This window comes from Lagopus muta, chromosome 7 (assembly GCF_023343835.1).
Source record: "Lagopus muta isolate bLagMut1 chromosome 7, bLagMut1 primary, whole genome shotgun sequence".
In the NCBI taxonomy this organism is placed as follows: domain Eukaryota; kingdom Metazoa; phylum Chordata; class Aves; order Galliformes; family Phasianidae; genus Lagopus; species Lagopus muta.
In genome coordinates this window covers 6,844,086-6,870,788 of record NC_064439.1, presented here as the reverse complement: position 1 = coordinate 6,870,788, position 26,703 = coordinate 6,844,086, and the positions used below count along the sequence as shown (strand labels likewise).

Sequence of the window (26,703 nt, the reverse complement as noted above, 5' to 3'; positions counted from 1 at the left end):
ATAATTTTTTGCCTGTAAGAAAGAAAGGAGGAAGAATCATCACTTCCTTTTGTTAGCAGGACTCATCTGAGTTTTGTTAATTGCTTTCCATTGAGATTAGAATTTGGGGAGCAAGTTAATAAGATTATGAACTAGCTCCTCCCACATCAGCACAGTATAGTAGCCTGCACTTGGTAGTAGCTACTACATTTCTGAATTCCCTCACATTCTTTCCTGTATCTTCCCCCCGTTTTGTTCACACTATCCTGGTTGCATTGGATAAGTATATTTATTTCCAGGAGCACTTTCACTTTTTTTTTCTCTCTTTGTTTTGCTCACATCCCTGCACAGTTGCTGTGATGTACCCAGGCAGTGACAGTATGTGAGGGTGCTGTCAGTGCTGTACCAGGCACCAGCTGTTGGGATGCTAAGAGAGGGCCGTATGAGAGCTGACGATGCTCCTCTCCACCTTCACTCTTTCTTTTACATCTCTTCTTCCCCAGGGTAGCACAGACTGTTATGTAATTCTCCGTCCCTAGGGCTGGGCAAGTCTTAATATTAAACAGGACTGGATATTTTTTTAAAAAAGAGTCAGCATTTGTATCCTGAACAATGGCAGGAGAGCAACCTCCAGGAAGGGGAAAATCGTCAAGTACTTTTTTTGGCTATTGAAAAGTAGCTGTAACTGAAGACTTGGTTAACCCTCAAAATGTTGGGTTACGTATGAGGAAGGCAGATGTTTGGTGATGTTGATTATATTTCATTATGCTTGAAAATAAAATAATTTTTGTTGTATTTTGTATCACTTAGAAGAACCTGGCTAATTGAACAAAGAATGTGGTCACTTCTAAGTTTGTTTGTTTTTTTTTCTCTTCTGCTTCCTGGCACAGATCTCGATTAAGTACATCATGTACGAGTGTCAGCACCCAAACTGCTTCTGACGATCAGGTTGTCAAATTCTGGGATGAACTCAGTTCAGTTGGCTTACCAGATGACATTGATGTTCAAGCCTTATTTGAGCCAACAGGTAAGATTCATTTCTCTCCTCGTTTCTCATCCATCTGTGTGGGTACAGTAGCTATACTGACAATGAATGAAGCTTTTCAGCTTTTTCAGCTGATTTTTTGTGCTCTGGTGTTTGTCAGGTATTCAATTTTGCATTCCTTACTTTTGCCAGTGTTATGTGGTGTTTCTGTGTGGTTTCCAATCCGTGTACCAGACAGACAGTCCTAGTGATGGGACTTGGTTGATCAGGTTGATTGTCAGACTCGGTGATCTTGGAGATCTTTTCAGTTGTTCAGGTAGTAATATCTTCAACATCCTGATTGTATTTTGGGGAGGAAAAAAAAAGAAGTGTGACTCAGCTTAACATAATTCTTAAAGTCAGAATTCTATAGCTTAACCCTCCACAATGGCAGCGTGAAGTTAGGTGATCTAAAATAAAGGAAGGAAAGATTTAGAAGAGAAGATATCGGAAGAACAACAGATTTATGCTCACATGTTTCCAGTATCTGCAGATTTTCTGTCAAAAAAAACTGTATGCTTTGTCATCTGTTCTTTCATTTTAATGGAGCTTCTCTTTTTAGTCAGTTATGAATTACTTTTGTGGAAAGCATTTATGTCCTCACGCTTTGATGCCAAGAGTCCATTCACATATTTTACCTCAAAAATGCAAATATGTTTCTTCTTAACTCAGTGCAAGTATACAAATGTCATTCTTTCATGAGTGTAGAAACTGATTTTGAAGTTTAATTAGAAAAAAATAAGGTTTTGTTCTAAATTGTTATACTGTAGTGCGTAGGGCAGGGGGGGTGATCAATCTAAATTATTTTAAGTTGTCATTATTATTTGTCCATGAATCTTCCCAGGCCCTTGCCGAACTTCTTGGGGAGTTTGTTTTGTTTTTGTGGCTGAAGGATGAAGTTGGCCAACTGCAGTACCTAATTTCAGCAGCTAGTGTAAAGCATTGTTTCAAATGTACTAAAAAGCTGTCTCAGAGTTCCTTCAGAAGTATTCTTTATTTGCAGCTGGTTTTCCCATGATTGAATTAGAAACGCATTTTAAAGTATTCCTGTTGAATTCTGCACATTCTCCTTGTGCAGACACTGAGTTATCAATAAAACATTTCTGCTTATATCTGCTTAATGCATTTGTTGTATTGGCACAGTTCTCTGTGCTGTGGTGCATTTTGGACTTTCAAAAGTTTTATGTAGAATTCTGAAGCATCGTTTGAGTGCATTCCACATAAACACACAGATCTGCGTGCAGTCACTGGGAAATGTAAGTTAATAGTATATATGTAGATGAATGTTATCTGCAGTAAAACCCAGGATCTGATACAACTCTGTGAGTGTCTCATGCACAGACATTTTGTATACACCCCCTGATATGATTCTATAGTCAGGCATCTGAAAACTAGAAACAGATGCATGGAGTGTACCATGATGAAGTGAGAGACTTTTTATGTGTCAAAAGGTTGCAGTGTGTTTAGCATTTGATAATATCTGCAGTATATTTAATATTTGGTAATCAGGCCACTAAATATTGCAATGAGAAGAGCAAGAGGAGAGACTATTTGTCTGGCAAGTGTGTACTATTAGAACTGAGTTTTGTGCTAACAGGAAATGCTTTATAGAGCTGTAAAACTGAAGCTGCTCTCTCCCATTGCATTAGGTCATTGCTGGGCTCATCAACGCTGTGCAGAGTGGTCATTGGGAGTCTGCCAGACTGAAGAGCAGCTATCGGTGAACGTGGACAAAGCTGTTGTCTCAGGGAGCACAGAAGTGAGTAAAATGATGAGGGTGCTTTTATAGTTGGTGGGGTGGGGCTGAAAAACAAGCAGGAAACAAGTGCTACACAAGGTATTGCCAACAATATCCACGTACAGATCTCTGAGCTTACGTTCATAATAGTGGTTTTTTGTACAAGTCTTAGTGATAAAACCCTACTCTTGCAATTTCTTCAAGAAACTTAATGATAGATTCCATGCAATTCCATTAATTCTCACTGCAAGTCCTCTTCTAGGGTAAGTGGAATGTAGAAACTACACAGCTGAGCAATATACAGATAAAAAAAAAAAAGCTGAGTTCAAATTAGCAAATTCCCTGCTCAACGGAGGAAAGTTTTTGTTTGCTGGTTTATATTCTGAAATGTTATGACTCGTATAATACAAAAATTCTCAAGCTAGAAAGTTGATACAGGAAAACTAGTGTTTACTGCCAAGCCTGTGTTGTTATTGTAAATACTGATAGAAAGATGTTGTTCTGAAAGTAATAGGAGATATTACTTTTGGGGCAACCCAGATAGGTAGTGTTTCTCTATGAAATGGCAGGGACTTGTGATAAAGCAGACACCTTTGAAAGGGATGCTCTCCTTGTGGCATTGTGTTGGAGCGATGAGGAGACCTATTTCACACAGACTTTACTATTTGTGGCTGTATTTTTCTCAGTCGTGTTTAGTGGATTATTTTAATAATTTTATTATCTCTGTTCATCAGTTGTGCTATCAGCAAATGTGCATAATTTTGCTGTCTTCCCAATGATCATGCTAAGGCTTATTTTTTAATTGCTTCTTAAAGTTCTGCATTATGTTAAAATAACAAAACAATGTGGAAGATGCCAGTAAATGTTCTCCATTGTGTGGAGTAAAAAGCTGTTTTAAATCGTCCTTTCAATATGAGCTGTATAATACAGTTCTCCTTGTGCCATCTGCTTTTACATGCACTCATACTGAATAAATGCTTTACTTTGAATAATATAATTGATTTCTGTGCGTCTGCTTTCAATGTTGAAGACTACTCAGAGTGAATGAACCTGACAGAACTGAGTTCTAAACGAGTTTGAAGATGTTAAAGCATTCATATGTGTGTGCATGTATAAAAAGAATGGAAAGAATAGGGTTAGGTTTCCATCCATCCATCCATCCATCCATCCATCCATCCATCCATCCATCCATCATTTTTATATCTCACTGTAGGTTTTGGTTACCTTTCTTTCTTAAGTAGCTGTGGTGGTGGTTTGTAGTCATTCTGTTATCCTCTCATTGCCATCCGTGGCCTTTTTCCAATTCATAAGCTGGTTTATGACAGGCTCCTCGTAGTGTTAAAGCTTGTACTTTGCTCTGTTGAATTTGATCCTGGTTGCATTATTTCAGTTCTGCTTCTTTCTGTATGGTACTTTGCTCCTCCCTGCTATTGGTGGTACCTCAGCCTGATGCCATTAGCACACTTTCAGTTGGATGTAGGTGTTTATAATGCAAATATTTAACAACGTATTTTTGAAGAGTTCCACATCTCTCTGGTGCAGTACAATTCCTGTTTCAGTCTTGTCTTTCCTTGAGCCATTGTGTAGCTTCTCTACTCATGATCTCAAATTCTGCTATTAATTTTTTTAGGTTAGTCTGTTGCAAATGTTTTCAGTGCACTGCATAGAGATGAGAGAGTTTTGAATCAAGTGCCATTGTACATACTTTCTTTTCTATTCAGGCCTTGCTGAATATCTTGAGAAACTTTTTTCCCTCCAGCACAGCAGTCAGCCAACAAAGGAAGCAGTTGTTTTGGTCATTCTGTTTTGTCCTTCTTACAAAGTCCCCGGGGAGAGAGCAAGAGTGAGAGCGTAAGGGAGATTGATTGTAGAGGAGCAGCTGGACTGAATGGGTCATCTTCATCCCACTGTCTCCAGGGATGGCTTTGCTGCTATTTTTTTAAGAAATAAGCTGCAAACTCCTCTGTAGTTCTCTGTTCCTGAGTGTGGAGCAGCACTGTGGGGGCTGCATAGAGTTGTATGCAACTGCTTTGTTGTGTCTGTAGTGCTTGGTCGTCATTTTTCACTGTCCTCAGTGCTTCAAAACTTGTCACTCAGCTAAAGAAGGCACAAAGAAGTTGAAGACGCTCATCATATTCTGCTGCAAAAACTTTTCTTTGTGCAAGGCTTTTCCGAAGGTATTGAATGAGTGGGATAGCAATTCATTTCATGTACTTTTTAGCATTTACAGCTGCTTGCATTTTGCATTTGCTAACATTTTGGGCTTCTTTCTAGTGTGATGTTACTGCATTTTAAGAGCGAAGTATCTGCTTGAATGTTCTGAGCACTGTTGGCAGCGCGGATGCAAGTATGTGCTCAGGGCTTGCAGAAGAATAATTTAAATAGAAACAGGCTGTATGTTGTTTCCCCTACTTGCCACCAAATTCGTTTTTTATGTTGTTGTTGTTTGTGGATTTCTGGCTTCTTGGAAGTCCCTCCGGCATCCCATGGGTTTCTGATGTGGTTTGTAGCATTGACATCTTCCTTTAGCTTGGAAAGTACTTTTTCTTTTCCTTATCTTCGCATAGAGATTATTTTTTGACATGCAATAACCTTTTTCTTGATAGTGAAGTCTTTAGGGTTAGGTAATGCAAGCTGTGGAGAGCAATTTGTTGCATTTCTTACCTTTGAGGGTGTCTGAAAGTTACATTGATGTTACATTGATGTTTCTCATTTGTTAGGATGTCTATTGTTTGCAAATCTGTTCTAACTGGATATGACAGTGTTTCTTGTTACTCTGTTTACCAGTTCAGATGTCCATTTGGATTCATTGAACTTGTGATTGCATTAATGAAGCTCGTGTGGACATACATACTCTGGAATAGATCAAGGAATTATGTTATTTCTTTTTGGGTTCTCCTCTTGGCCTTTGTTTTCTGAAGGCTTTAAAAACAATACTGCAGAGATGTCAGTGTCTGCATTTCACAAAATGGTCTGCTTAGTGTTTCTTTCTTTCTTCAGTTGGTTCTTTCCACTCACTCATTTTATTTCTCACGCAGTTTATTTACTCAGGCACCTGACCAATGTCTTGCATGTCTTTGCATCAAGACATAGGTGGGCTCTTTGTCTTTCCTTCCATATTGCTGTAGCCCTTATGGATGCTCAGTTGATTTGTTTAATCTCACTGCTTACCTTGCTTACCAGCAACTGAAGAGTTCATTTTCTCAGAACCACGTTTCGAACTAAAAAAGCCCTAAGGCAGAGCTGCTGATACAGGTGGTGAGCGTAGCTGTCAGACCTTCATTCAGGATCCTTCATAAGAGTTCAGATTTTTAGCTCTGGAGCTTGAATAGTGTTTGAATACTCTTTCATGGGGCTCTGGAGTCATTTTGTTTCAAGTTTTGAAAGAAAAGATTGATGATGTAGAGGAGAAAGCTTCCTATGACTTACTCGATCCAAAACTTATCTTCATTGCTTATAGTTTATAAGTGCTCTTCTCAGTACATTAAAAAAAAATTCCACAGTAAAGAAGTTGTCATATTGCCAATGTTATGAAGAGTTGGTTTTTCTTAGAGATATTTGTGCTAAGATGCAGAGATGATACTAAAATGGAGACTTGAAATAAAGCAAAGGAAAATGACTGGACAGAAATGAGAGGATTTATTAAAAAATACAAACACCAAACAATAGTAGATGTGGATAAACAGAGGGTTCTGGTCTTCTTTGTATTTTTGGCTTCAGTGTTATATTTTCTTTATGACTCTGGCTTTTGATGCTTGGATGAATGATACAGGGTGAGCTTACTGGCACTGCCATTTAAAATGGAGGCCCTTAGGGCTTATGTCTGCTCAGCTCTTAGCGAGAGTGGTTTCTGAAGTATTTTCAAGTCTTTTTAAATACTACTTTATAATTTCCTTATTCATTTTACATATATTGAGTAGGTGGCTGTTGCTTTACAGTCTGCTCAGGAAAAATAGAGTTCACTACTCATCTGCCTTACGTTGTCTAGGCATAACTCTTCTTTATGCTGCAAAGTCCCACATCACTGCATTATCCCCTAATTGCTGAAAGCTCTCTGCTCCTGTCTCGAGCATCTTGCACTCTAAACTACAGCAGTGTACACCAAAATTGCAGTAAATTGCCCTGAAGGACCCTGGTGGGCTGGGCAGATTTTAGCAATAGGGGTTTACATGGCTTGCCTAGGAAGGGAAAATGATTTGTGGTAATGGTTTAAGGAAGTTGTGCAAATCAGAATGTAATAAGGTAGGGTTTTTTTTGTTGTTTATTTTATTTTTAAATATGCAATTAGCCCAATTAAAGGAGTGAATTTAAGGAGGACTCAGTAGGTAATGTTTGGACAGCTTCTGTTGACAAGAAAGCAATGTAATGTCAACTTTCCCAGCCAGCTCTCTCTTGTGATAGGACACAGAGAACAGTTTACAAGTTTGGGAGAGCTTACCAAGGATAGCAGAGTCAAAGAAAACAGTGTTGGTGGAAACTGAGGAGGTTCCTATCTGCTTAAAGACTGAGTAAGGGCAACATAGTACTGTTGAAGCATAGGAAGGAGTCATCCCAAAACACAGTATTATTCTGTTTTCATTTTGTAAGATTTCTCTTAACTCTGAGATGCTGTATGGCTCCTTGTGTATTTATCCACTTGAGAGCTTTCATTTTTCCAGCAACAGCCAAGTGTTTTTTCAGGACCGAGGCTCTCACAACCAGAGAGCTGAGAAATTGCTCTCATCTTCTCCCACCCATCCCTTTTTTTTCAGTTAATCAGGGCAGTATCTCCTCTCAGGAGCAGGCAGCTGTTTTCTGCTCCTGCTGAGTTCCTGAAGGCTGTTTGGCGCGTTATCGCTGCTGAGAACTGGAGGACTTGTTGCTTTGCATCGAGGCGAGCTAATCAATAGCATCTTGCCTTGTTCCAAACTATAAAACACTCTGCTGTCTTGACACTCTTCTCTCCTGTATGCCCTTTTCTCTTGGTAACACAGTCTTTACTTTTATTTAAAGCAATTTCCCTTGATTTCTGCTACCAGAGGCAGGAGGTTGTTTGTGGATGCTTCACACTTGGAGCAATGTAACAAGGCTGATGCATTAAATTCTCAGTTGATTATTTTTTTCTTCTAATCCTTTGCACCTACAGTGTTTTTTAGTTCTTTGCTTAAGACTCAGTTTGAGCATGATTCTTGTGAAACTAAACTGTAAGGAGGAAAAAAATGGAGGAGAAAGTTGAAAACCAGTTAAAACACACAGGTTGTTTGTTTGTTTGAAGTGTTTGCCCACAATTGGAATATAACCTCACCTCTTAGCCTCAGGAATTCCTCTAGGGATTTGTAGGCATTTTCCTGCTGTTGAAGACAAATCTTGTACTTCAAGGAAAGACGCAGTGACTACAGGTATGGCTTTGGTACCTAATGTTTTAATAATGTAAATTGTCTTCTGCGACCTAATCTGTTCCAGAACAGTTTGCATTTTGGTCACCTAAAGTCAGATCATCTGTGTTGTGGAGAATATGAATCAGGCAGTTCTCACAGCTTGTTAAATGCCACCAGGAATGCTATGCCAATGAATTTATAACTGTATTTTCCAAGCTCCGCAAAGCAGCCATGGCATCTTAAAATGATCATAGTTGTTTTTGTTTTACTCTACATAATTCTTCTGGAATACCCTTGTATACCATAAATGATGCCAACACGGCTTTGGCAAATCCGCTGAGGTTTAGGAGCTGCTGTGGGAACCAGTATGTGCTCAGTTTTTTGCAGATCCTGCAGCTGAGAACAGATATTTTCCTCTTCAGCAAGATTTTAAAACTTAGTTCTCATTAATACTGCCTCATGAGCAATGATTTAAATATTCTTCCCTTGGAATTAAAATAAGCTGTGCCATGACAGACTGTTGTTTATTGAATGACACTGTCCCATAGCAGCTGCTTTGCAAGGCATACATGAAAATAGAGGAGCAGGGCATAGGGCAGGAGTGAGAACAAGCAGACAAGAAGGAAGAAGGCTGACATTTAAAATTACTAGATTATTGAAAAAATCACCCTCTCCTGTTTTCTTCTATAATCTGGTTCTAGGAATCAAGTAAAAAAGGAGATTTGATACAAAAAGAAAACCAGCTTTTTGCCTAGTAGTTGGTTTTGTCCCTACAGTCACTTTTGCCAGATTTTTATTATTGTTTTTAAATTATCCAGTGGGATTCTGTGCATCCCATTTTTTCTTCTGCAGTGTAACACAGAAGAAAAATGTGTCGTTCTCACATGTGAAGAATTTTGCTTCCTACCAGAACACACTCTTTTTAAATCTACAAACTCTAGGGCTCAGCTTTCGGAAGACAGTTGTCAATGTCCTCAGTTGTTTTATAAACTGCATTTGCTGGTACAAAATGAAATACATTTTTCTATATCTCTGACAGTACTTAAGAAAATCTAGTTGGAACTGAACAACATGAATCAAGAACTCTTTTATGCTTTTAATGTGTCTTTGAAATTATTTAAGCATGTTAGGTATGGCTGCCTTAGAATGTAATGAGACTCCACCCTTGAGCATCGGTCCTGAGCGAAGTATTTAAACATTGGAGGGGACTCCTGTCATCTAAAATCATCTGTCCCAGTGGTATGGTTACAGAGTGAGAGGCAGCAGCATGGGGAAGAAATGGGGTAATAAAAAGTCCAGGCAACTTTGGTGAAAGATGGGCTCTGAAATAGATTTTCATTTTGACTTTTCCATTTACAGAGGCAGAAAACTTCATTTATTTTCGTTGCATTTTTGATGTAGTTGTTGCTCACTTGTGAATGTTTTGATAGCTTAGCACTGCACACTCAGTGTATGTTGATGAATGTTTAGAAATTTCAGGACTTGCTGGGTGGTTGGGTTCATAACAAGTACATTGATGTCACTTTTCAGTCTTCCTAGTAGTTGCTACCTTATAACTTGCTGTCATTATAATTTGGTCCTGTTGATGAGAAAAAGGAGCACATGATAATGTGAGACTAATTGAGCTATGGCTAATTTTTATCTTTTAATGAGTTGATTCTGTTGACAAAAGAAGGGAAGGCATTAATTTATAAGCCATGGTTTGGAGGAGTATTTGGTTCCTGAGATGAAGCAGTGGAAAAGATGCATGTTTAGATTTGGATTTTGGCTATGTTTTTTTTTTTTTTTGAGGTTTTCTGTTGATTCACTTTGCTGTGTGCCTTCTGTGAAGTAGCAGCTGTGTTTTCATCCCTACCTTTTTGCTTCCAAATAGATGGGAAAAAAAATAGTGAGTGCATCAACATGGGCAGTGCTATTGTCAGTATAACTCATTGATGATAATGCAAGTGTATGTTGTTCTCTGGTGCAGACCAAGCTCGTGCTAAAGCTTCACTCCTGCCACCTTTGCAAAGGAAAATGCATTTTAGCTTATCTAATAAACTTTATTTAGAATAAGAGAGACCTTTCCGTAAGCAGTCAGTTTTTTTTCAGTGCATTAATACAATTCCTGTGACTTCATTGTCCGGTTCCCCCTGTGCTCTCCAGGTCTGAACAAAGCACAGTGTCACCGTGCAGAGGTGGGTCTGTGCAAATGCTGTCTCTCCCACTAACTGCACTTCTGGAACGTAGGAGCCAGCAGGGAGGGCAAACCCTCAGGGTGCACAAGCCTCCTGAAGACAGAGTTGGTATGTCTTCATCTAAAGGAAGTGTTTTATTTTGCTGCTTCACACATTCCTTTGTTCTCTCTGTGGAGTGCTGCGGTTGGTCCTGCTGTAGCACCAGGATAGCAGGGTCAGCCTTACAGTCTTCACTGTGTGGGGTTTTCAAGGTGATTCCTTAGAAATATGCACCTCTCTTGAATCCTGGATTTTGAATATCTGGGTCCTTGTACCAGGGAAGAGAGACAGTTACCACACAGAAATTTCTGAGGGGGTTTTGATGCTGAACAGAATTGGGTATTGCAGATGTGAGGGGCAGTCTGTGAAGTGTAGGAAGCAGGAAAATGGGCTGGGGGCACCAGAAAAGCAGCAGCAGTAGCACAGAAATGAAAGCCAAAAAGCCTGGCTGGGAAACATGAAAGGGCTTATGTTCCTGAAGGAATTTCCAGTGCAGGTTTCCTTTATTCGGTAACATTCACCGAAATAATTTACTGAAAGCTCTGAAGTAAAATTGTTTAGTGTGAGTTCCAAACTGGTAAAGTGAGTTTCACAAAGGCCTTTTCTTCCTTTTTGCATGACTTGAGTAGAAAACACTTCTTCCATAATATGCCCAAAGAAAATCCTTACCTTCTCCTCCTCCTCTCGTCCTGGTGCCTTTCTTAAATGTTACTCCAAGCACCGGGGCGATGAACTGGAGTTTGTGTTGAGGCAGCACTCTTGCTGGGCATTTGATTTCAGGAGTTTCTATCTCTACCAAGTTATTTTGGGGCCTTACGTACAGGGTGTTAAAAAAGGACAGAACCTGATCTCTGAAGAGTAAAGGAAGTCCCCTAAAGGCAGATCATCGTTTTCGGTCGAGACTGGGCTCTTCCTCACAGAGTGCCTCTGTGTGCTGTACAGAGTAACCCATGGTGGTGCTTAGCTGTAGGACACAGGGAGGTGGCTGCTGCTGCTCTTAAATGTTTAGTCTATTTATCCCATTAATATTTTCAGCAGATATGTGTGTGTATATACATGTGTGTATGTGTGTAAATATATGTGTATATATATATATATATATAAGCAGAAAACCTTACATATCTCAAAGCAAGTATACCTATCAAAACTTAAATAAGACAGTGTAGCAGTGCCAACCAATTCCTACCTTTTGTAGATAGTCGAGTACAGACCTCATTTTCCTGCCTTACTCCCATCTCCCATCTCCCTTGTGGCTCCTGTTTATTTAAATATTTCATATTCAGTCTTTTTAAAAATGGCTGATAGATCTTTTGTAGTTAATGTTGGTTAGTTTTAGTTAAGACTGTGTGCTCATGATGCTGTGAGCATTATAGAAATAAGGCATCTCTTCTGCCTTCAGAAGTTTATTCTTTCAAAGATAGCACTTGGACGAAAGGAAAAACACCCCAATGGTACATTGCTGAGGTGTAGCATTGCTTTTGGGCACTGATAGACAGCTAGAATCTAATCCTTTTGTAGCTGTTTCCCTTATAAATAATGTATTATTCAATTATATATCTTTTTTTTTTCATGGATGTTGGTCACATTGTTTTTTGTAACAAGAACTCTAAAGTTCAAACTCAATACTGAAGTTAGAGTTCTACAGTGTACTTGGTTATTCCAGTCAAAAGAGTCTTAGTAGTAGCCTTTTTCCTGCTAATTGTAGATTATTTTCTGCTATGGGTCTTCATTTAGGGCTTCCACCTATCCTCAAAAAATCACACGAGCATATTTTAGTTTGAAACTCAGGAGTACACATCCTACTCTGTTGGCATCAGTTTGCTTTTTAAGCAGTAGCTCAAAAACTGCTGCTGAGATTGGTGTACTCAGCAGCTTGCAAAACCAAAGCATTAGCAAAAAATAGTTTGGAATTCCCTGAAGGTTTTGTTATTAACTTCCACTAGTGTAAGTTATGTTCCAGAGTTGCAGATTGAGCGTATACATTACAGGCATCAGTACAAGGCAGTCCCATTAATGCAGGTGTCCTTGAGTGTTGTTTTTTCATTTTAATAACATGGAAAAAGTCGTGAGGGACGTGCTATGAATTATTCCCAAACAGGGACCAACTGCCCTTCGTGTGCAAGTCTGTGACACTTGGTGATAAGTGCAGCCACTGCTTGCGGTGAAGCTCCTTTTCCTGATGGTCTTACCTTACTGATACCCATCTCTCTAAGTGAATGGCTTGGTACTATTCATTTTCATCTCTGTAATTGTCCATTTCGCAGATCTTAGGTGGGAATAAAAAGCAGGCAGGTGATGATAGGTCAGCTGCCACTGATGAACTTGTAGCTGACCCATCAGTCACAAGTAATATTAATAATCCTATTCAATAGTATCGATCGGAAGAACTAATGAAATTCAAATGAGTGCTTCTCGTAAGATGTGTATTTACCTCAGTGGTGTTCATGTATTCCTTTAAAGATGCTTTGTTTCTCTTCAGTACGCTGGGGAAAAAATAGTTGTGAAATAAATGAAGATTTGCTTTTTAGAGCATCTAACATTGGTCAAACAACTGCTACACTTTGAATAGATTGCTGCAACATGGCCTCGCTTCATGTGCATACATGCATTCAACCTGCACTCTGGGCATTTCTCTATTACACATACAGCCTTCTCCGTTTCAATTTTTAATTGGTAAAATACTGTTTTCTTCCATTCAAAAATATTTTTCCATTCAGTTTCTGTATGAAATTGCCTCCCAGAGAAGTGGGCAGAGTGGCAGATTCTGCAGAGTAAATAGTGAATCTGGATCCACACACACTGCTGTCAGATATCCACGCACGTGCTGCTTTGTTGATTTTCTTCCTTTCAGTGACTGCAGGTTGTTATGGCAATATTAGCTGGTGTCTGCATGGTATTCCCAGGGAGATGTGTTGACAAATCATCAACCTTTAAAAGTGAATGGAGATTTGTAAAGAAAGTAGACAAAAAGACAGTTAAGTTGCAATCGTTTCTCTGAGCTTTGAGAGGAAAACACTAATTTTCTACAGTGTAAACGGATTTGCTACCTAGAATAGGGAAGAGTTTCAGGCTTTCCAAATGTCATAATAGGTGAGGTCTTTTTTAATATAACTTGAAATAGATGATGAATTGCTGGGAAGACTGTTAGAGCTGTGCATCCATCACTTCCCAATGTGCCTCAGGCACCTCCCGAATGTTTGCTTTCTGTCAGACTTAAAATATTGTGATGGATCAATCTGCCAGTAAAGGTCGGACCTGGCAGCAGTGCTCACTCATCTGAGAAACCAAAAGGTCAGAGTAGTTAAGGCTCTGGTAAGACCAGAAGCTGAGCATCACCACGTGGTTGTACTCCCACTCTTAATTTCATGTGAGCGTGATGGAGTTGCTGTGTGTTCATTTCTTTAGTCTTGTTGTGCACCAATTTGGTGTTCTTCAGCTTTTCCTGAACTTCATTAATTGAAGTGAATCCGTGGAGTGATGAACTCTTTGTTGCTGTATGGGTGTCTTTAGTGAGCTGCTCAGCCTAGTACTGGGGCAGCATTGTTGTTACAGCTCTGTGCAGAATGAGAGCCATCGTCTGATGCTAAGATTTCCATGCCATCAAATAAAATTGGTTTTAGAAAGCAGCGATTGAATCTGTATGCTTTTAGCCATCTGAACAGTCACTCTGATATTAATGAAACACTCACAGTAAGCAGACTGCGTCTCTTGAAGAGTATATTTGTAGATGGTGAGCATTGCTAAGCCTAGGAACCAAAACAACACAAGAGAATTTCTGCCGTGTTCAGGGGCTGGAGTGTAACTGTGATGTGAACTGGCAGTGTAGGCTGTGCCCAGCAACAGGAAAAGCAGAACCCCAAATCGCGAGGCTTAGAATCTCAGATGGGCTCCCATTCTTTCTCCAGACCCATATCTTTTGTTGATCCAAGTTATCTCCTTTCACTGGTTCTGATGTATTATTCATGTGGTTTCAATGTGGTTTTATTTTGATAAAGGAATGGAATTTCCTCAATTTTACTGTAAATGTGAGAAAAAGCTTTTATGGTGTTGTTGTAGTCTTAGTTTAGCTGTAACCAGATAAGAATAAAAACATCAAAAACTCTGTGGCCTGTCACTGGAGATTAAGGGAAAGCATTATGAAGATATAGGACTGTGCTTCATGTAACTATCTGCTACAAATGGAATAGAGACATCATCTAATTGTTTGTGCCTTATTCCTTCAGGAGTGTAAGAAGCCTGTCATCCACAGCAGCAATAAAAGCTGCGCTGAGTCTTGTAGTGGGGAGAAGGATTTTAATGTAGAAGAGACCAGGTGGGAATTGGTGCTGAAACAGAAGTAAATATGTACATTTACTAAGGGAATCTGTGATGTATAAAACATAACACTATTTCTTGGCAGTTTTTTTCCATTTGATGGCACTAATATCTCTATAATTAAGAGCAATGGAAGCATTTAAAGAAAAACTGTGTACTGTTACAAACCATTCCTTTTTTAATTGAACAGCTGTAATTTCCACCAATGGAACAAACTATATTATAAGAAAATGATTATTAGTTTAAAATGCAAAGTTAAATGAATGCAAAATTAACAAACAGATGGTGAAGAATTATTGTGTTTTATTTCACTCCTGGGTAAAAGGACTCATGCGTGATTGTAAAAATGTCATCACACTTCGTAAACCTGAAAGCAAACAGAATTTGCAGTTGTGCACATCTGTTTTGGGACACTGCTAAAGGGTTAGAAGAATCAACGTTGTTTTCAAATAAGGGCATTCATCAAAAGGATATCATTTGCTTAACAGTTATGGCTTCTGCTAAGCATCAGACCTAATGTTCTGTGGAATTCATTACAAAATTTGGCAGCTTTTTTCTTTGTAAGCTACTGAGGCAGCGTGCTGCAAAACGAAACAAGCAGCCTCTTCTTGTCCCCACATCCTGGATCCCCAGAACAGCAGCTGAATTACCTGCAAAATAGTTGGCCTGTGGCTTAAGAATTTTAAATCCATGCTTTAAAATGTTTGCCCAAGGAATGTCGGTGATGTCATAGAGTAAGTGATGAGAAAAACAAGTTGCTTATTTGTGTGGGTCTTTTTTGGTAGTTAATGAACTAAAAATATACATACATACATACATATATATATATATATATATATATATATATATATATGCATTTATATACATATAAAAACCAAAGGGTCACCATGTCTGGGGATGAAAGATGGGAGGAATATGAGCAATTGACTCATTCAGTCAAATTGGGAAAAAAAACAACAACCTAAAAGCTCAAGCCAGATGAAACATGTGAAGCTTTTATTAGAAAAGAAATTATATTAATGTTTCAAGCTGGTATTTTCAAAGTATGCCATCTAATTGCTTTATTTGAGCTCAATTTACAAAAATTAGTGAACTGAAGATGTAGGATTTTGTTTACGATGACTCTGTGCCATTTGGAGAATGCAATTTAGAAACAGCCAAGGAAATAGGAATTATGAACAATAAGGTACTGATTGCAGTCAGTGGGGAAGGAATACTAAGGAGGTGCTCACTAATGAGGGAGGTATTAAAAGCAGGAAATTCTTGTATTTTTTCTGTGTGTGTGCGAGCATAATCCAGAGTTCCTTGTTGCCACATCACCACTGTTACCCTGTAAATCAGGTGGATCACTGAGTGTGTATGTAGTGGATTTGCTGACAGTAAGCGTTAAGCCAAGTTAATATATCTACAAAATCTTTCTTAAAAGAACGTGTTATTAAGACTCCCAGATCAAATACACGAAGTTGGGACATGCCGGCAGACAGGTTGTCTGCACACAATTCATGTCCTTTGTGTACATGCCTGATTACGTGGACTTTGGCTGTATGATCACATGCAGAACAGTGAGTGCCTGATTCACTCCAAAGAAGGATGTTAATGTCTCTTTGGTGTTACGTTTTTTTTGTTGTTTTTCAATGTTTAGCTATGTAGACTGCTTAAATAATAGTAAAAAAGAAAGAATTATTTTTTTCCTTGTCATTTTTCATTATCATTGTATTGAAACAAGCACATGAAGTACCTGCATATGCATTTTTCCAAAGAGCAGATCTATGAGGCCTTTTTCCGCATCTTGTTTTCCATTCTTGTCAAGAGAAAACTGTTTTTTTTTTTTAAGTTTAAATTAAGAATATTTATTAATTTGGATGGCCCATTGCTTATTGCCATGCTGACAAAAGCCTTGGGGTGGATTGTCAGTGTTACCAATAGAAGGCTTTTGTCAGCGTGTTTCAGGCAAGCTTCAGCTCAAGGCTGACATCTGAATTTCAGCCTCTGTGTGGACATGCCCTCCTGGGAGCTGTGCTTATGTTCCAGTTACAGCCATTGGAGATCTAGTGGGTATTGTCAATGGGGCCTGAAAATAGACACCTATTGGTTGGTCAGCTGAACTGCAGTGAGGTGTACTCCATAAAATTACCATGTTTCTGCTCAATGTAATGGGAAATGAAACACTTCTTATTATAGGCACAAAATGTAGATACTGAGATGTCTTCATCTCAAGCCTTATGTCATTCAGAAACACGATGCAACTCTATCAGGAGATAATTGTCCGTGATGCTATCAAGTAACTTCCTATTAAATAACTGCACATAGAATGATGCCAGCCTAGCTGTAGTGATGAAGGCATAACCTACAGATTGCACATGCCACTTCGTGTCCCTGCATGTGATTGAGCATCACAGGAGTTGTGCTGGATCAGGCGGAAAGTTGACTTCAACTCAGTGTCTTTGATGATGACCAGTGCCAGATGTCTTGAGAAGACAATCATTAAACAACAAGTATGTAGCAATATTTCCCCCAGTTATTTTTTGTAAAGCCTCCAACAGTTTGTGGCTTAGACCATACTCTGCCAGCAAAAAGAAATTTCTACATGTACTTCTTAAGACCTTCCACACATGAAGCAAATGGAACTGGTACAATAGTCTGCTTCCTGAGCCTGCCAAAAAGCAGTCTGAACCAAAACTGAGGATTTCTGTTTTGGCCTTGTTTATCCTGAAGTTGTTGATCCTGGAGCCTAATTATCACAATTTAAACTATGTTAAATGTTACTGATCTTCTCATTGTTGACATGCTAAATAAACAACAAGCTCACGTGCCCTTCTTTCACAGTGCTATTAGATGAGAATTGAGGGAATGGTTGTAAGGCATTGGAAGTTAAGACTCACTCAAAACATTTACATTATCCTAAATCTTGTAGAAAGCAAGGATGTGTATTAAGAAACTGCTTTTCTTCATTTCTCAGTTTGTGTCAAGTTTGGCCAGATTGCAGCTATTCCTGCTTGTCTGTGGTTTTTCACAGTTTTAGAGCAAAAATTGTTGGTTTCTACAATTACAATTTTTCTAAAACATGTCAGGGTATAGTAACCATTATAGTAATCCTTTAATACAGGCTTTCCTTGTTAATAGCAATGTTAAATTGTGGTTATTTCCGTAACCATTTATTGCATTGTACTCCTAAATGCACCGTGGTGCTTAAAATGTTTCCTTTGACATTGAAGGTGCTAATGGTCATTAGTATCTTTAAGCAATATCAGCTTTTTTGCTGGATCATGGTCATTAATGAAAATGACTGGAGCTATCAGAAAACGTATCTTAATCTGTGTTTACTCTAGAATTTTGCTGAGGTCAAATTAATGACAAGTCGTTAGTGTCCGCTTCCCTTAGCTATCAGTTTGTATTTTGAGAGCCAAGTTGGAAGTTTGTTCTTACTGGTAGTACCTTACATTGTTTCATTAAGAACAGATGGCTTGTGCAGAGTTTTGAATATGCTATAGATTTTAATTATAATTAAAAACACTTCTTGTTAGCGCAGGTTTTGTCAGCTTACCCTTTTAATACAAACTCTTTTTGTTATGTGACTTTGCATAATAAATGCAAATATTTTGTCTTTTTGTTGAAAAACATTTTGCAAGACAATGCTAACATTTAACTTCATTGTACTCATCAGGTTGCAAGTGAGCTTTTATTCAAAGTTCTTATTTTAGCCTCCATTTAGTGTCTGTGCCTCTTGAGGGTTGTTACTTGTCCATTTGCTGAGGCAGTAATGCTATGAAGTAATAAAATGATAAAATGGGACCTCGTAATTTCTTCATACTGCTGTATGGATCTGGTCTTCCATTGTGCTGAAAATAGATGACTTTTCTTCATTTTAACTTGCTCAAAATTTTGGAATACGCCACTGAAAATGGGAGGTAGCAGAAGTATGGGTAGGATGAGAACTTCCTTGTCATGGGTGAATGCCTTAGGAGCTTACTGGAGAAAACAATTGGTAACAAATGAGGGACATTTTCAATAGGAAATAATCAGTTGCTGCTGCTTCAATGACATTTGTTTTATTCAGTATGCTCTGAATAAATAACAGACTGTCTCTTTAGCTTTAGCTTTGTGACACCTCATCACATTTTTGGTGGTTTGTTGTTTTTCTTTTCTTTTTTTGTTTTTTTTTCCAGTAGAACAGAGCTGTAAAATTATTTGATCCATGAACAGGCAGTGTCCATCTTGCTTCATCCCTTAGAAAGCTTGGCTTCAGCTTCTACCCCTTTGACAGAGCACTGTGTTTTGTGCTCATAGCAGTGAAGTGGAAGGCTCCATGCTGGCTTTTCCTCTCTTCCTGGGCTCAGCACGTACAAGGCACATGCTGTATTTTATCAGAAGTGGGATTTATGTCTCCCTTTCATCTCTGACTATCTTAATACCATATTTTAGTACTAGAATAGTAAAGCAGTACTTGTTACTGAGTTTTATTTAGCAAAGCTTTTATATTTTTAAAATTATTATACTTTTGCTGTTCACATGCTTGCTTTTGTCTTTACAAGCAGTCGAGCTGGCTGCATGCTTGCTCTCCTAGGGTCATAGTGTGGGGCCTATTTTCAGCAAAACATTGGCTTCTACTGCTGGAAAAGTAACTTCTCATCAACAGCTGTTGCCAAAAAAAATCCCTTTGGGCATTTATTTCGTCAGACTGCTTTATATGTCTTATAAATTCAGCAAATGTTGATATTCTGTGCTTTTTATTTGCTTCAGATGATATACACCACATTGTTTTTAAAGTGTGTGTTTTACTTAGCTGCCAAATGCTTTTCATTGCCAGTGCAGTTTAGCAGATGGGTTTGAAGGGTTCAATTAAATGTAATTTGGGCTTCCATTTATCTTCCAGCATCTTTCATGATTCTTTAAATCAACATCAACATTTTTCGAGGCTTTGCATTCATCCTATATTTTGCTCATTTCTAATAATTTCATCATGCAGTCGTACAGCATTTGGAAGAAGGCAGCTCTGATATTACATTGTTATGTACCGCTGTTGATTGGTAGTTTCACAAAACAGATGTGACATTTTAAAATGTTATTAATATTGCTATTTAATCCATCTTCATTATTTCCAGTTTTTAGTGCATTTGATTGTTTGAGTGCTTGCAGTTCTCCGTAGTTTTGTCTCCCATCAGATAAATTTTTAAGGAATTAATGATGGGATCTGGTGAAGACTTCAAATGTCGTTCATTGTTTGAACATTATTGAATGCTTTCTTGGGGGACCTTTGCTGGGACTTGAGCCCCTCCTGGTTTCCTGTTTCTAATGTTTATCATTGAGTAATGCCTTTGAAAATGTTCTAGCCTGCTTGTAAGAATGAGGACTTGGCTCAACATGGGCCATCTCCATAGGACGCAGAAATGTCAAGGACGAAGTAATGCCATGGGGTACAGACTGTCATGAAGTTGAAGGCTTTGGGCTGCATCTTCATGACTTCACAGCTGAGTTGTATGATTTACCTCAGACATCTGCCATAAGAGCTCAGTGATTGTATGGTTTCCTAAGATGAGTTTCTTGCATTGCACTGAATTTGCTGGCAGTCCTTAAACATAATTCTATCATTAACTTTTTCACCTGCTTCAAGAACTCCATGCAGCCAGTTGCTTATCTTGTCCTCTGCTCTGCATTTGGCTACTCAAATAACAGCATACATCTTTCTCATGCTTGTACCAGGTGTTAGATGGGCAGAGGTGACAAGAGTTGCGGATCTCAGGCCTGCAGACTGAGCGTTGAAGCACAGAGAACTTGGCAGAAGTGATCCTTAGTGACCCACTTTCATTTATAAACAGTCGATCCTTTTACACAGCAGTTGTATTTGGCATAAACCAGTACTTTCTTTTCCTTGCCTGTGATTTGTACTGCAGGCAGACTTTTTGCTAAAAATGTGATGTTTCAAGGATGTCAGCTTAGCAGTTAACACAGTCAACTTTGTGATTTGTGCTTTCATGTGGGTTGGATTTGATATCTGTGGGCTTGTAATAGTACTGTGTTTCATGCCTAATTTCATGCTAGACTTTGAAACACAGAAGAATTATGGTAATAAATATTTTCTGTATTCTGAGAATCAGGCAGATGCAGAGTGTAACTTCTTGTTTTGGTGTATCTTCAGATTTGATGTTACAAGGTGCTTGAGCTAGGAATCAAATGCGCCAGTGTTGTTATTAAGGCATGTAGGTTTATTATGAAAGATAAGCATTCCTGAGCTCAGCTGGTGCTTTACATTATGTATGCCTTCCCATGAGCCACTGACCTGCTTTTTCCTAAGTTTTCTTCCAACCTTATAGCACTCTGCTCTAGTCTTCAAATACTGTTGCCTTGGTGAAAAAGTGCAAAAGCTTGTTACGGTGCTTCAGGGACTCTAATGAATCCAAGAAAGCAAAGAGACTGATTAACTGAATCTGAAAGGTGTGGGTGATGTTTTATAAGCAGGCTGATGGACTCTGTTCCCTCTTGACTAAGGAGCAGGAAGGTTATTGGGTAGTTCTGTATGAGAAGTTATTTCTTTACAGACGTAACTATGGCCTGTAGTAATAATCATGCTTCTTCATGACTTGTTGAAGGTTGTTGGTGATATCTGTGTAGCATTGAAATAAGAGATGAAAGGAAAGTACTGGGTTATTTAATGCCTTATCATCCCCGTGGGAATAGTTGTATGATGTCATGTACGTTTTCAATAGAACATAATATTTCATTGTAATTCATATTTCTGATTACAGTGTCTACATTACAGCATACAGAGCAATATGTGTTTTAGTTACAATCTCTAACAGGTCTGCCTTTATTACTCAGTGTAAGCCTTCAGGCCTTTTTTACTGAAGATATAGCTAAAGTCAGTTAACAGATAGAAGAGCATTTTTCTTCTGTGGTAAGAAGAATCTCAGTCATCAGAGCAATTTAGGATGCATTTCGCTGAATGTTTTAACTTGGAAAGATCAGAGAATGCCACTGAACGATGCTGTCCCAGTCACTGTTTGGTCTTCCTGGGCTCCATCAGAAAAGGGATGGTCAGCAGGGACACAGAGGTGATTGTCCTCCTCTACTCTGCTCTTGTGAGGCCCCATCTGCAGTACTGTGTCCAGGTGTAGAGCCCCCAGTACAAGAAAGACAGGGAGCTGTTGGAGAGGATCCAGAGGAGAGCCATGAAGATGATCAGGGGACTGGAGCACCTCCCCTATGAGGACAGGCTGAGGGAGCTGGGCTTGTTCAGCATGGAGAAAAGAAGGCTGCGGGGTGACCTCATGGCAGCCTTCAGTACCTAAAGGGAGCCTACAAACAGGAGGGGAATCAACTCTTTGAAAGGGTAGATAACAGCAGGACAAGGGGAAATGGTTTGGAGTTGAGGGAGGGAAGGTTTAGGTTGGATGTCAGGGAGAAATTCTTTACCGAGAGAGTGGTGAGGTGCTGGAACAGCTGCCCAGAGAGGCTGTGGATGTCCCGACCCTGGAGGTGTTCAAGGCCAGGTTGGATGGGGCCGTGGGCAGCCTGGTCTAGCATTAAATATGGAGCTTGGTGACCCTGCATGAGGTAGGGTGGTTATAGTTTGATGATCCTTGAGGTCCCTCCCAAGTCATTCTATGATTCCTCAGGGCTTTCTCCTTCCTAGCAGCCTTAGTTCTTAGTTCTCAGTTTGTCTGGAAAAAAAAGCAAGAAAAAATAGATTCTGAGTGATCATTGTTTGTTTTTCAGCGATGTGCATATTGTAAGCACCTTGGAGCCACTATCAAATGCTGTGAAGAGAAATGTACCCAGATGTACCATTACCCCTGTGCTGCTGGAGCAGGCACATTTCAGGATTTCAGTAACTTGTCCCTCCTTTGTCCAGACCATATTGATCAGGCTCCCGAAAGATGTAAGTACACTTTATTCAAATGCCACAATTAGGCTCAGCTTAGTAATTCCATCTTCCAGCTGTAGTAGCTTTTCCTTAGCTGATATCCTACTTCAGAAGAGTAGGGTATTCCGTAAGATGCCTGAATTTGCTTGGGTAAGCTTAATTTCAACATGTGATTTTATTAATAGACTCTGCTGGCAGCTAACATTGCATCGAAGTGTTTGTGACATGCAGGACTGAGATTGTAATATATGTTTGAGACTTGTGGGGTTTCTGTAATTAAGTTAAGTCTACTTTATTTCTAAAAGCCTTCCTACATGCTTATTGCAAAAATATATTCCTACTATACGTTTGAGTATGTCTTAGAAATAGAAGTGTAGTTGTGAAGATTCCTAGCAGTCTGATATTTCCTGAAAATACCATTAGGATGTATTGTGTGGTGGTGTTAAAAAATTATTTGTATTAGCATTGTTGTACATCCTAAAAGCTTGTTTGCAAACCAGCTTACGCTGTGCTTCACAGGTTTGCATGGGATTAAAGAATCTCCACTGCAGACAGGGCACTTGGCTCTGCTGGTCACAGAGTATAGGAGCATATTCTTGTTGCATTTTCTGTGCTCGTTCTAAGGGAAGATTTGTTTGATGCTGTTCCATTCAGACTCTGAAGTATAACTCATTCAAATGCTTTTGAACTTTGCTTTTTGCCTTTTAATATTATTTATTCAAACAGCAGAGGGGAAGAGAATGTAAGTGTAGTTTTGCCTCTCATTCTTACTGCAGACCTCTTCATCCTCTGCTGCTCACACTGGCTTCAGTTGCAGATTTCCCTCCTGGTTTGTAACTGAGACCAGCAGGGGGAGCGTTGGGAGCACAGGAGGGAGACTTGTGGTCTGCCAGGCATAGCCACCGTGACCTGAAGTGCTCCAACAGGACACGGTCAGGCACTCCACAAGATAGCTCTGGTGAACCAGCTCTGTTTTTAGCAGCTGAGCTGAAGATGAGCGTGCTTAATGCAGCTGTAATTGCCAGAGAGCCTAGCAGTGGAACTGCTATGTTGCTACTTGACAGCTGTCAGTGAGATATATTTGTGGAGGCCACATGCTTAGAGGAAGGACAAGGCATGCTTACTTGCCCTACCTCAAATGCAAGCATTTTGGATAAATAATAGTTTTAGATCTGCTGGGAGTTTTATTTTGTACTCATTCCACCTAAGAATTGGTCCTCAAGCTCTGTTTTACATCAAGGAAAATAGAGTAAGCCTGTTTCTTTTGTTAAGACTTATTAAGGCTTAAAATGAATGTACTTTTGTTCTGAGAAGTTTAGTTGAATATGTTGGAAGAACAAATGAAAGGAGTAGTTATTAAGTAAATTAATTAAATTTGAATTTTGTAAGAATGATCAAATTTTGCAAGCAGAAGAACTACTGAAGATTTTCTTGGCTTCATTCGGTTCATAGAATTGTTAATAATTTTAAATTAAATTATAATTGGGAAAATGATTTATTTGTAGCAAAAGAAGAAGCAAATTGTGCAGTGTGTGACAGCCCTGGAGACCTCTTAGATCAACTTTTTTGTACGACCTGTGGCCAGCACTACCATGGGATGTGCCTAGACATACAAGTTACACCTTTAAAACGAGCAGGTTGGCAGTGTCCTGATTGCAAGGTGTGCCAGAACTGCAAGTAAGTAAGACTTCAAGGGGGTGAGGGGAGAAAGTTCTTAGATCTATGTGCTTTGATGCTAAAACATCTATTTTATTATCCATTCTTTATTTTTTCTTCCAAAAATGTAATTATTTGTTCTGATAGATCTGTCATAATATATTAATTTTAACTAGTCAAATCCTTGTGTTGGGATCTGTGTTCTAAAGAAGAGAACTGAGCTGCATTTCCTACACGTTATGCTCCCAGAGTTTTCATCATCGTGGCAGGTTTTACAGAGCTACCAAAGCATGTGATTTCATCATCTTTTATATGGAAGGATTTTTTCCAGTTTACCAAATTAAAAATTTGTTTAATGTAATGCCTTTAACAATTTGGAAACCTGGAAAAAGGCTGCTTCATTACTACCTCATAGCCCTGATCAGGCAGTGCTTGGTTAACAAGCAGAACATTCACTATTTGCCTGCATTCAGGTTCCTTTACTTTAAAGATCTTTCCCTAATCACACTCAGCTAGACAGCAAATACCAGAAATTGTTATGCATGTTCTAAAATGTATCTCTACAACTGTTGTACCAGTATTTACTAGCAAACTCTCTACTGAAAAAGTAGAAGAAAATCCATGTGAATTGCCATAGAAGCTTTGCCAATCAGAGATCTTTTTTGGGGGGGGAAGATGTATTTAGACTGATTGTAGGAGCAAGTTGAAATGCATGGTGTTTTTTTTTCCCCCAGAAATAATGGGTTTAGATTTTAAACTGATATCAGTACAGAAAAGCCAATTAATCTTCCTACATGTGTGTAAATGGAAGTGGACTGATTGCTAGCAGTCTGGTTGCACGGGCTCAGTGCTTTCTGCAGGAAGTGTGGTATACTTAATTCATGCTTTAGCAGAGCCATTTGTAAGTGATGTTCCTATATTATCATGCTTTCAGCTGTCTAACTTTCTGCTTAGACTTTTTCTCAAACAGATCTTTTCTTACTGCTCATCTCAGTAGTGTTTAAAATACCACTATTTTTGTTATTAGACATTCTGGGGAAGACAACAAGATGCTGGTGTGTGATACATGTGACAAAGGGTACCATACTTTCTGTCTACAACCTGTTATGGATTCTGTACCGACAAATGGTTGGAAATGTAAAGTAAGTTGAAAGCTTTCAGAATAGTTCTGTGTCTTTACAGGGAACCAGGTTTTGGTACACATGTTATACTAGATGTATTGCAGATGGCTGCTAGCATGTAATGTCCCTTGCAATTTCTGAAGGAATCCCAATTATACAACTCCAGAGGGAAAAGGGAAAGAGAAAGATCCAGGAAGAGTGAATAAACTCTGCTTAATGACATCTGCTCTCGTGACATAAAATAAACTATATGTAAACTGAAAGCTGTTCAAAGTATTGTATGTAATCTATCCTTGGAGACTGGTTATATTCAACCACTCCTTGCTTTTGAGAAGAGCAATTCTTCTGTACTTCAGAGTTCCTTTGGGTTTGGGGAGAGCGGGGTGAAATTTATAGTCAGTGACTTTGTAAGTACAAATAATAACAGTAGTTTCAAAGTAACAAGGCAAATCCCTGTACATGAGATGAATATAATTTCATAGTCAGTTTGTGGTAGTTATAAGAAGACAGAGATAAGAAATATTCCTCTCAGGTAAGGCAGTAGTGCAAGAAAATTCTTCTTGCAGTTGCAAGAGTGTCCATAATTTGTTATCAGATCACAGTTAATTTATTAGTGTTATTAAAGATAGAAACTTTATTTAATTCGGAAGAGGAAAATGTCAGTTAATGCACAGTGTGAAACGTCATAATGAACTAAATTCTTGTGATCTTTAGAACTGTAGAGTGTGTGCTGAGTGTGGAACACGAACAAGTTGTCAGTGGCACCATAATTGTTTGGTATGTGACAGTTGTTACCAGCAACAAGACAACTTGTCATGTCCTTTCTGTGACAAACTGTGCCTCCAAGACTTCCAGAAAGATATGTTGCACTGTCACATGTGCAAAAGGTAAGAGTTCTATGGTTTTCATTAAGTTGTACTAAAATGCCTAAAGCTTATGGTGAGCTGGATGACACTGATGTATTTTTGTGCAAGGTGCAGACTTTGTGTGATGCACACTGCTGTTGGATCTTATGTAACATCTTGATATTCCCACTCTAAATGCAACAGACAAATGAGTCTTATTTCGAGTAAGACGTAATTGGCTGTTACCAAGAAAGATCAGATAGTGAAGTGTGCAGAGAAACATACACTGCTTTTTACATACAAGAAGGATCATCATCCTAACTTTTATAAGCACAGTGTTTTAATTTTTACGTATCTATTCATTGTGTAAGGCTTTGTAAACACAGTTAGTAGTCATGGTTTAGTGTAAAATTTTCAAGTATGTGTGCTCTGTTACATTTTGTGTGTTTTTCTACACCAGCAATAATTTTTATTACTTTAATAGTAAGCTGTTGAGAAACTTTAAGAGTGTGGACCATTACATATTCAGTGCACTGTTCCTTACTGTGCAGCTTTGTCATACTGCTTTACATATTGTGGTGTCTTAATGGCT

The 26,703-nt window shown here is 38.8% G+C and overlaps 1 protein-coding gene across 14 annotated transcripts in view; it reads left to right on the top strand.

Moving 5' to 3' along the window:
- KMT2C (lysine methyltransferase 2C) overlaps positions 1-26,703 on the top strand; it is a 187,526-nt gene that overhangs the window by 77,987 nt on the left and 82,836 nt on the right. For all 14 annotated transcript variants that reach the window (XM_048951479.1, XM_048951493.1, XM_048951489.1 and 11 more), the window contains 6 exons: positions 870-1,006; positions 2,653-2,762; positions 22,342-22,504; positions 23,995-24,166; positions 25,173-25,287; positions 25,981-26,153. In XM_048951479.1, the coding sequence (XP_048807436.1) occupies positions 870-1,006; positions 2,653-2,762; positions 22,342-22,504; positions 23,995-24,166; positions 25,173-25,287; positions 25,981-26,153 (870 nt within the window). The remainder of the gene's footprint in view (positions 1-869; positions 1,007-2,652; positions 2,763-22,341; positions 22,505-23,994; positions 24,167-25,172; positions 25,288-25,980; positions 26,154-26,703) is intronic.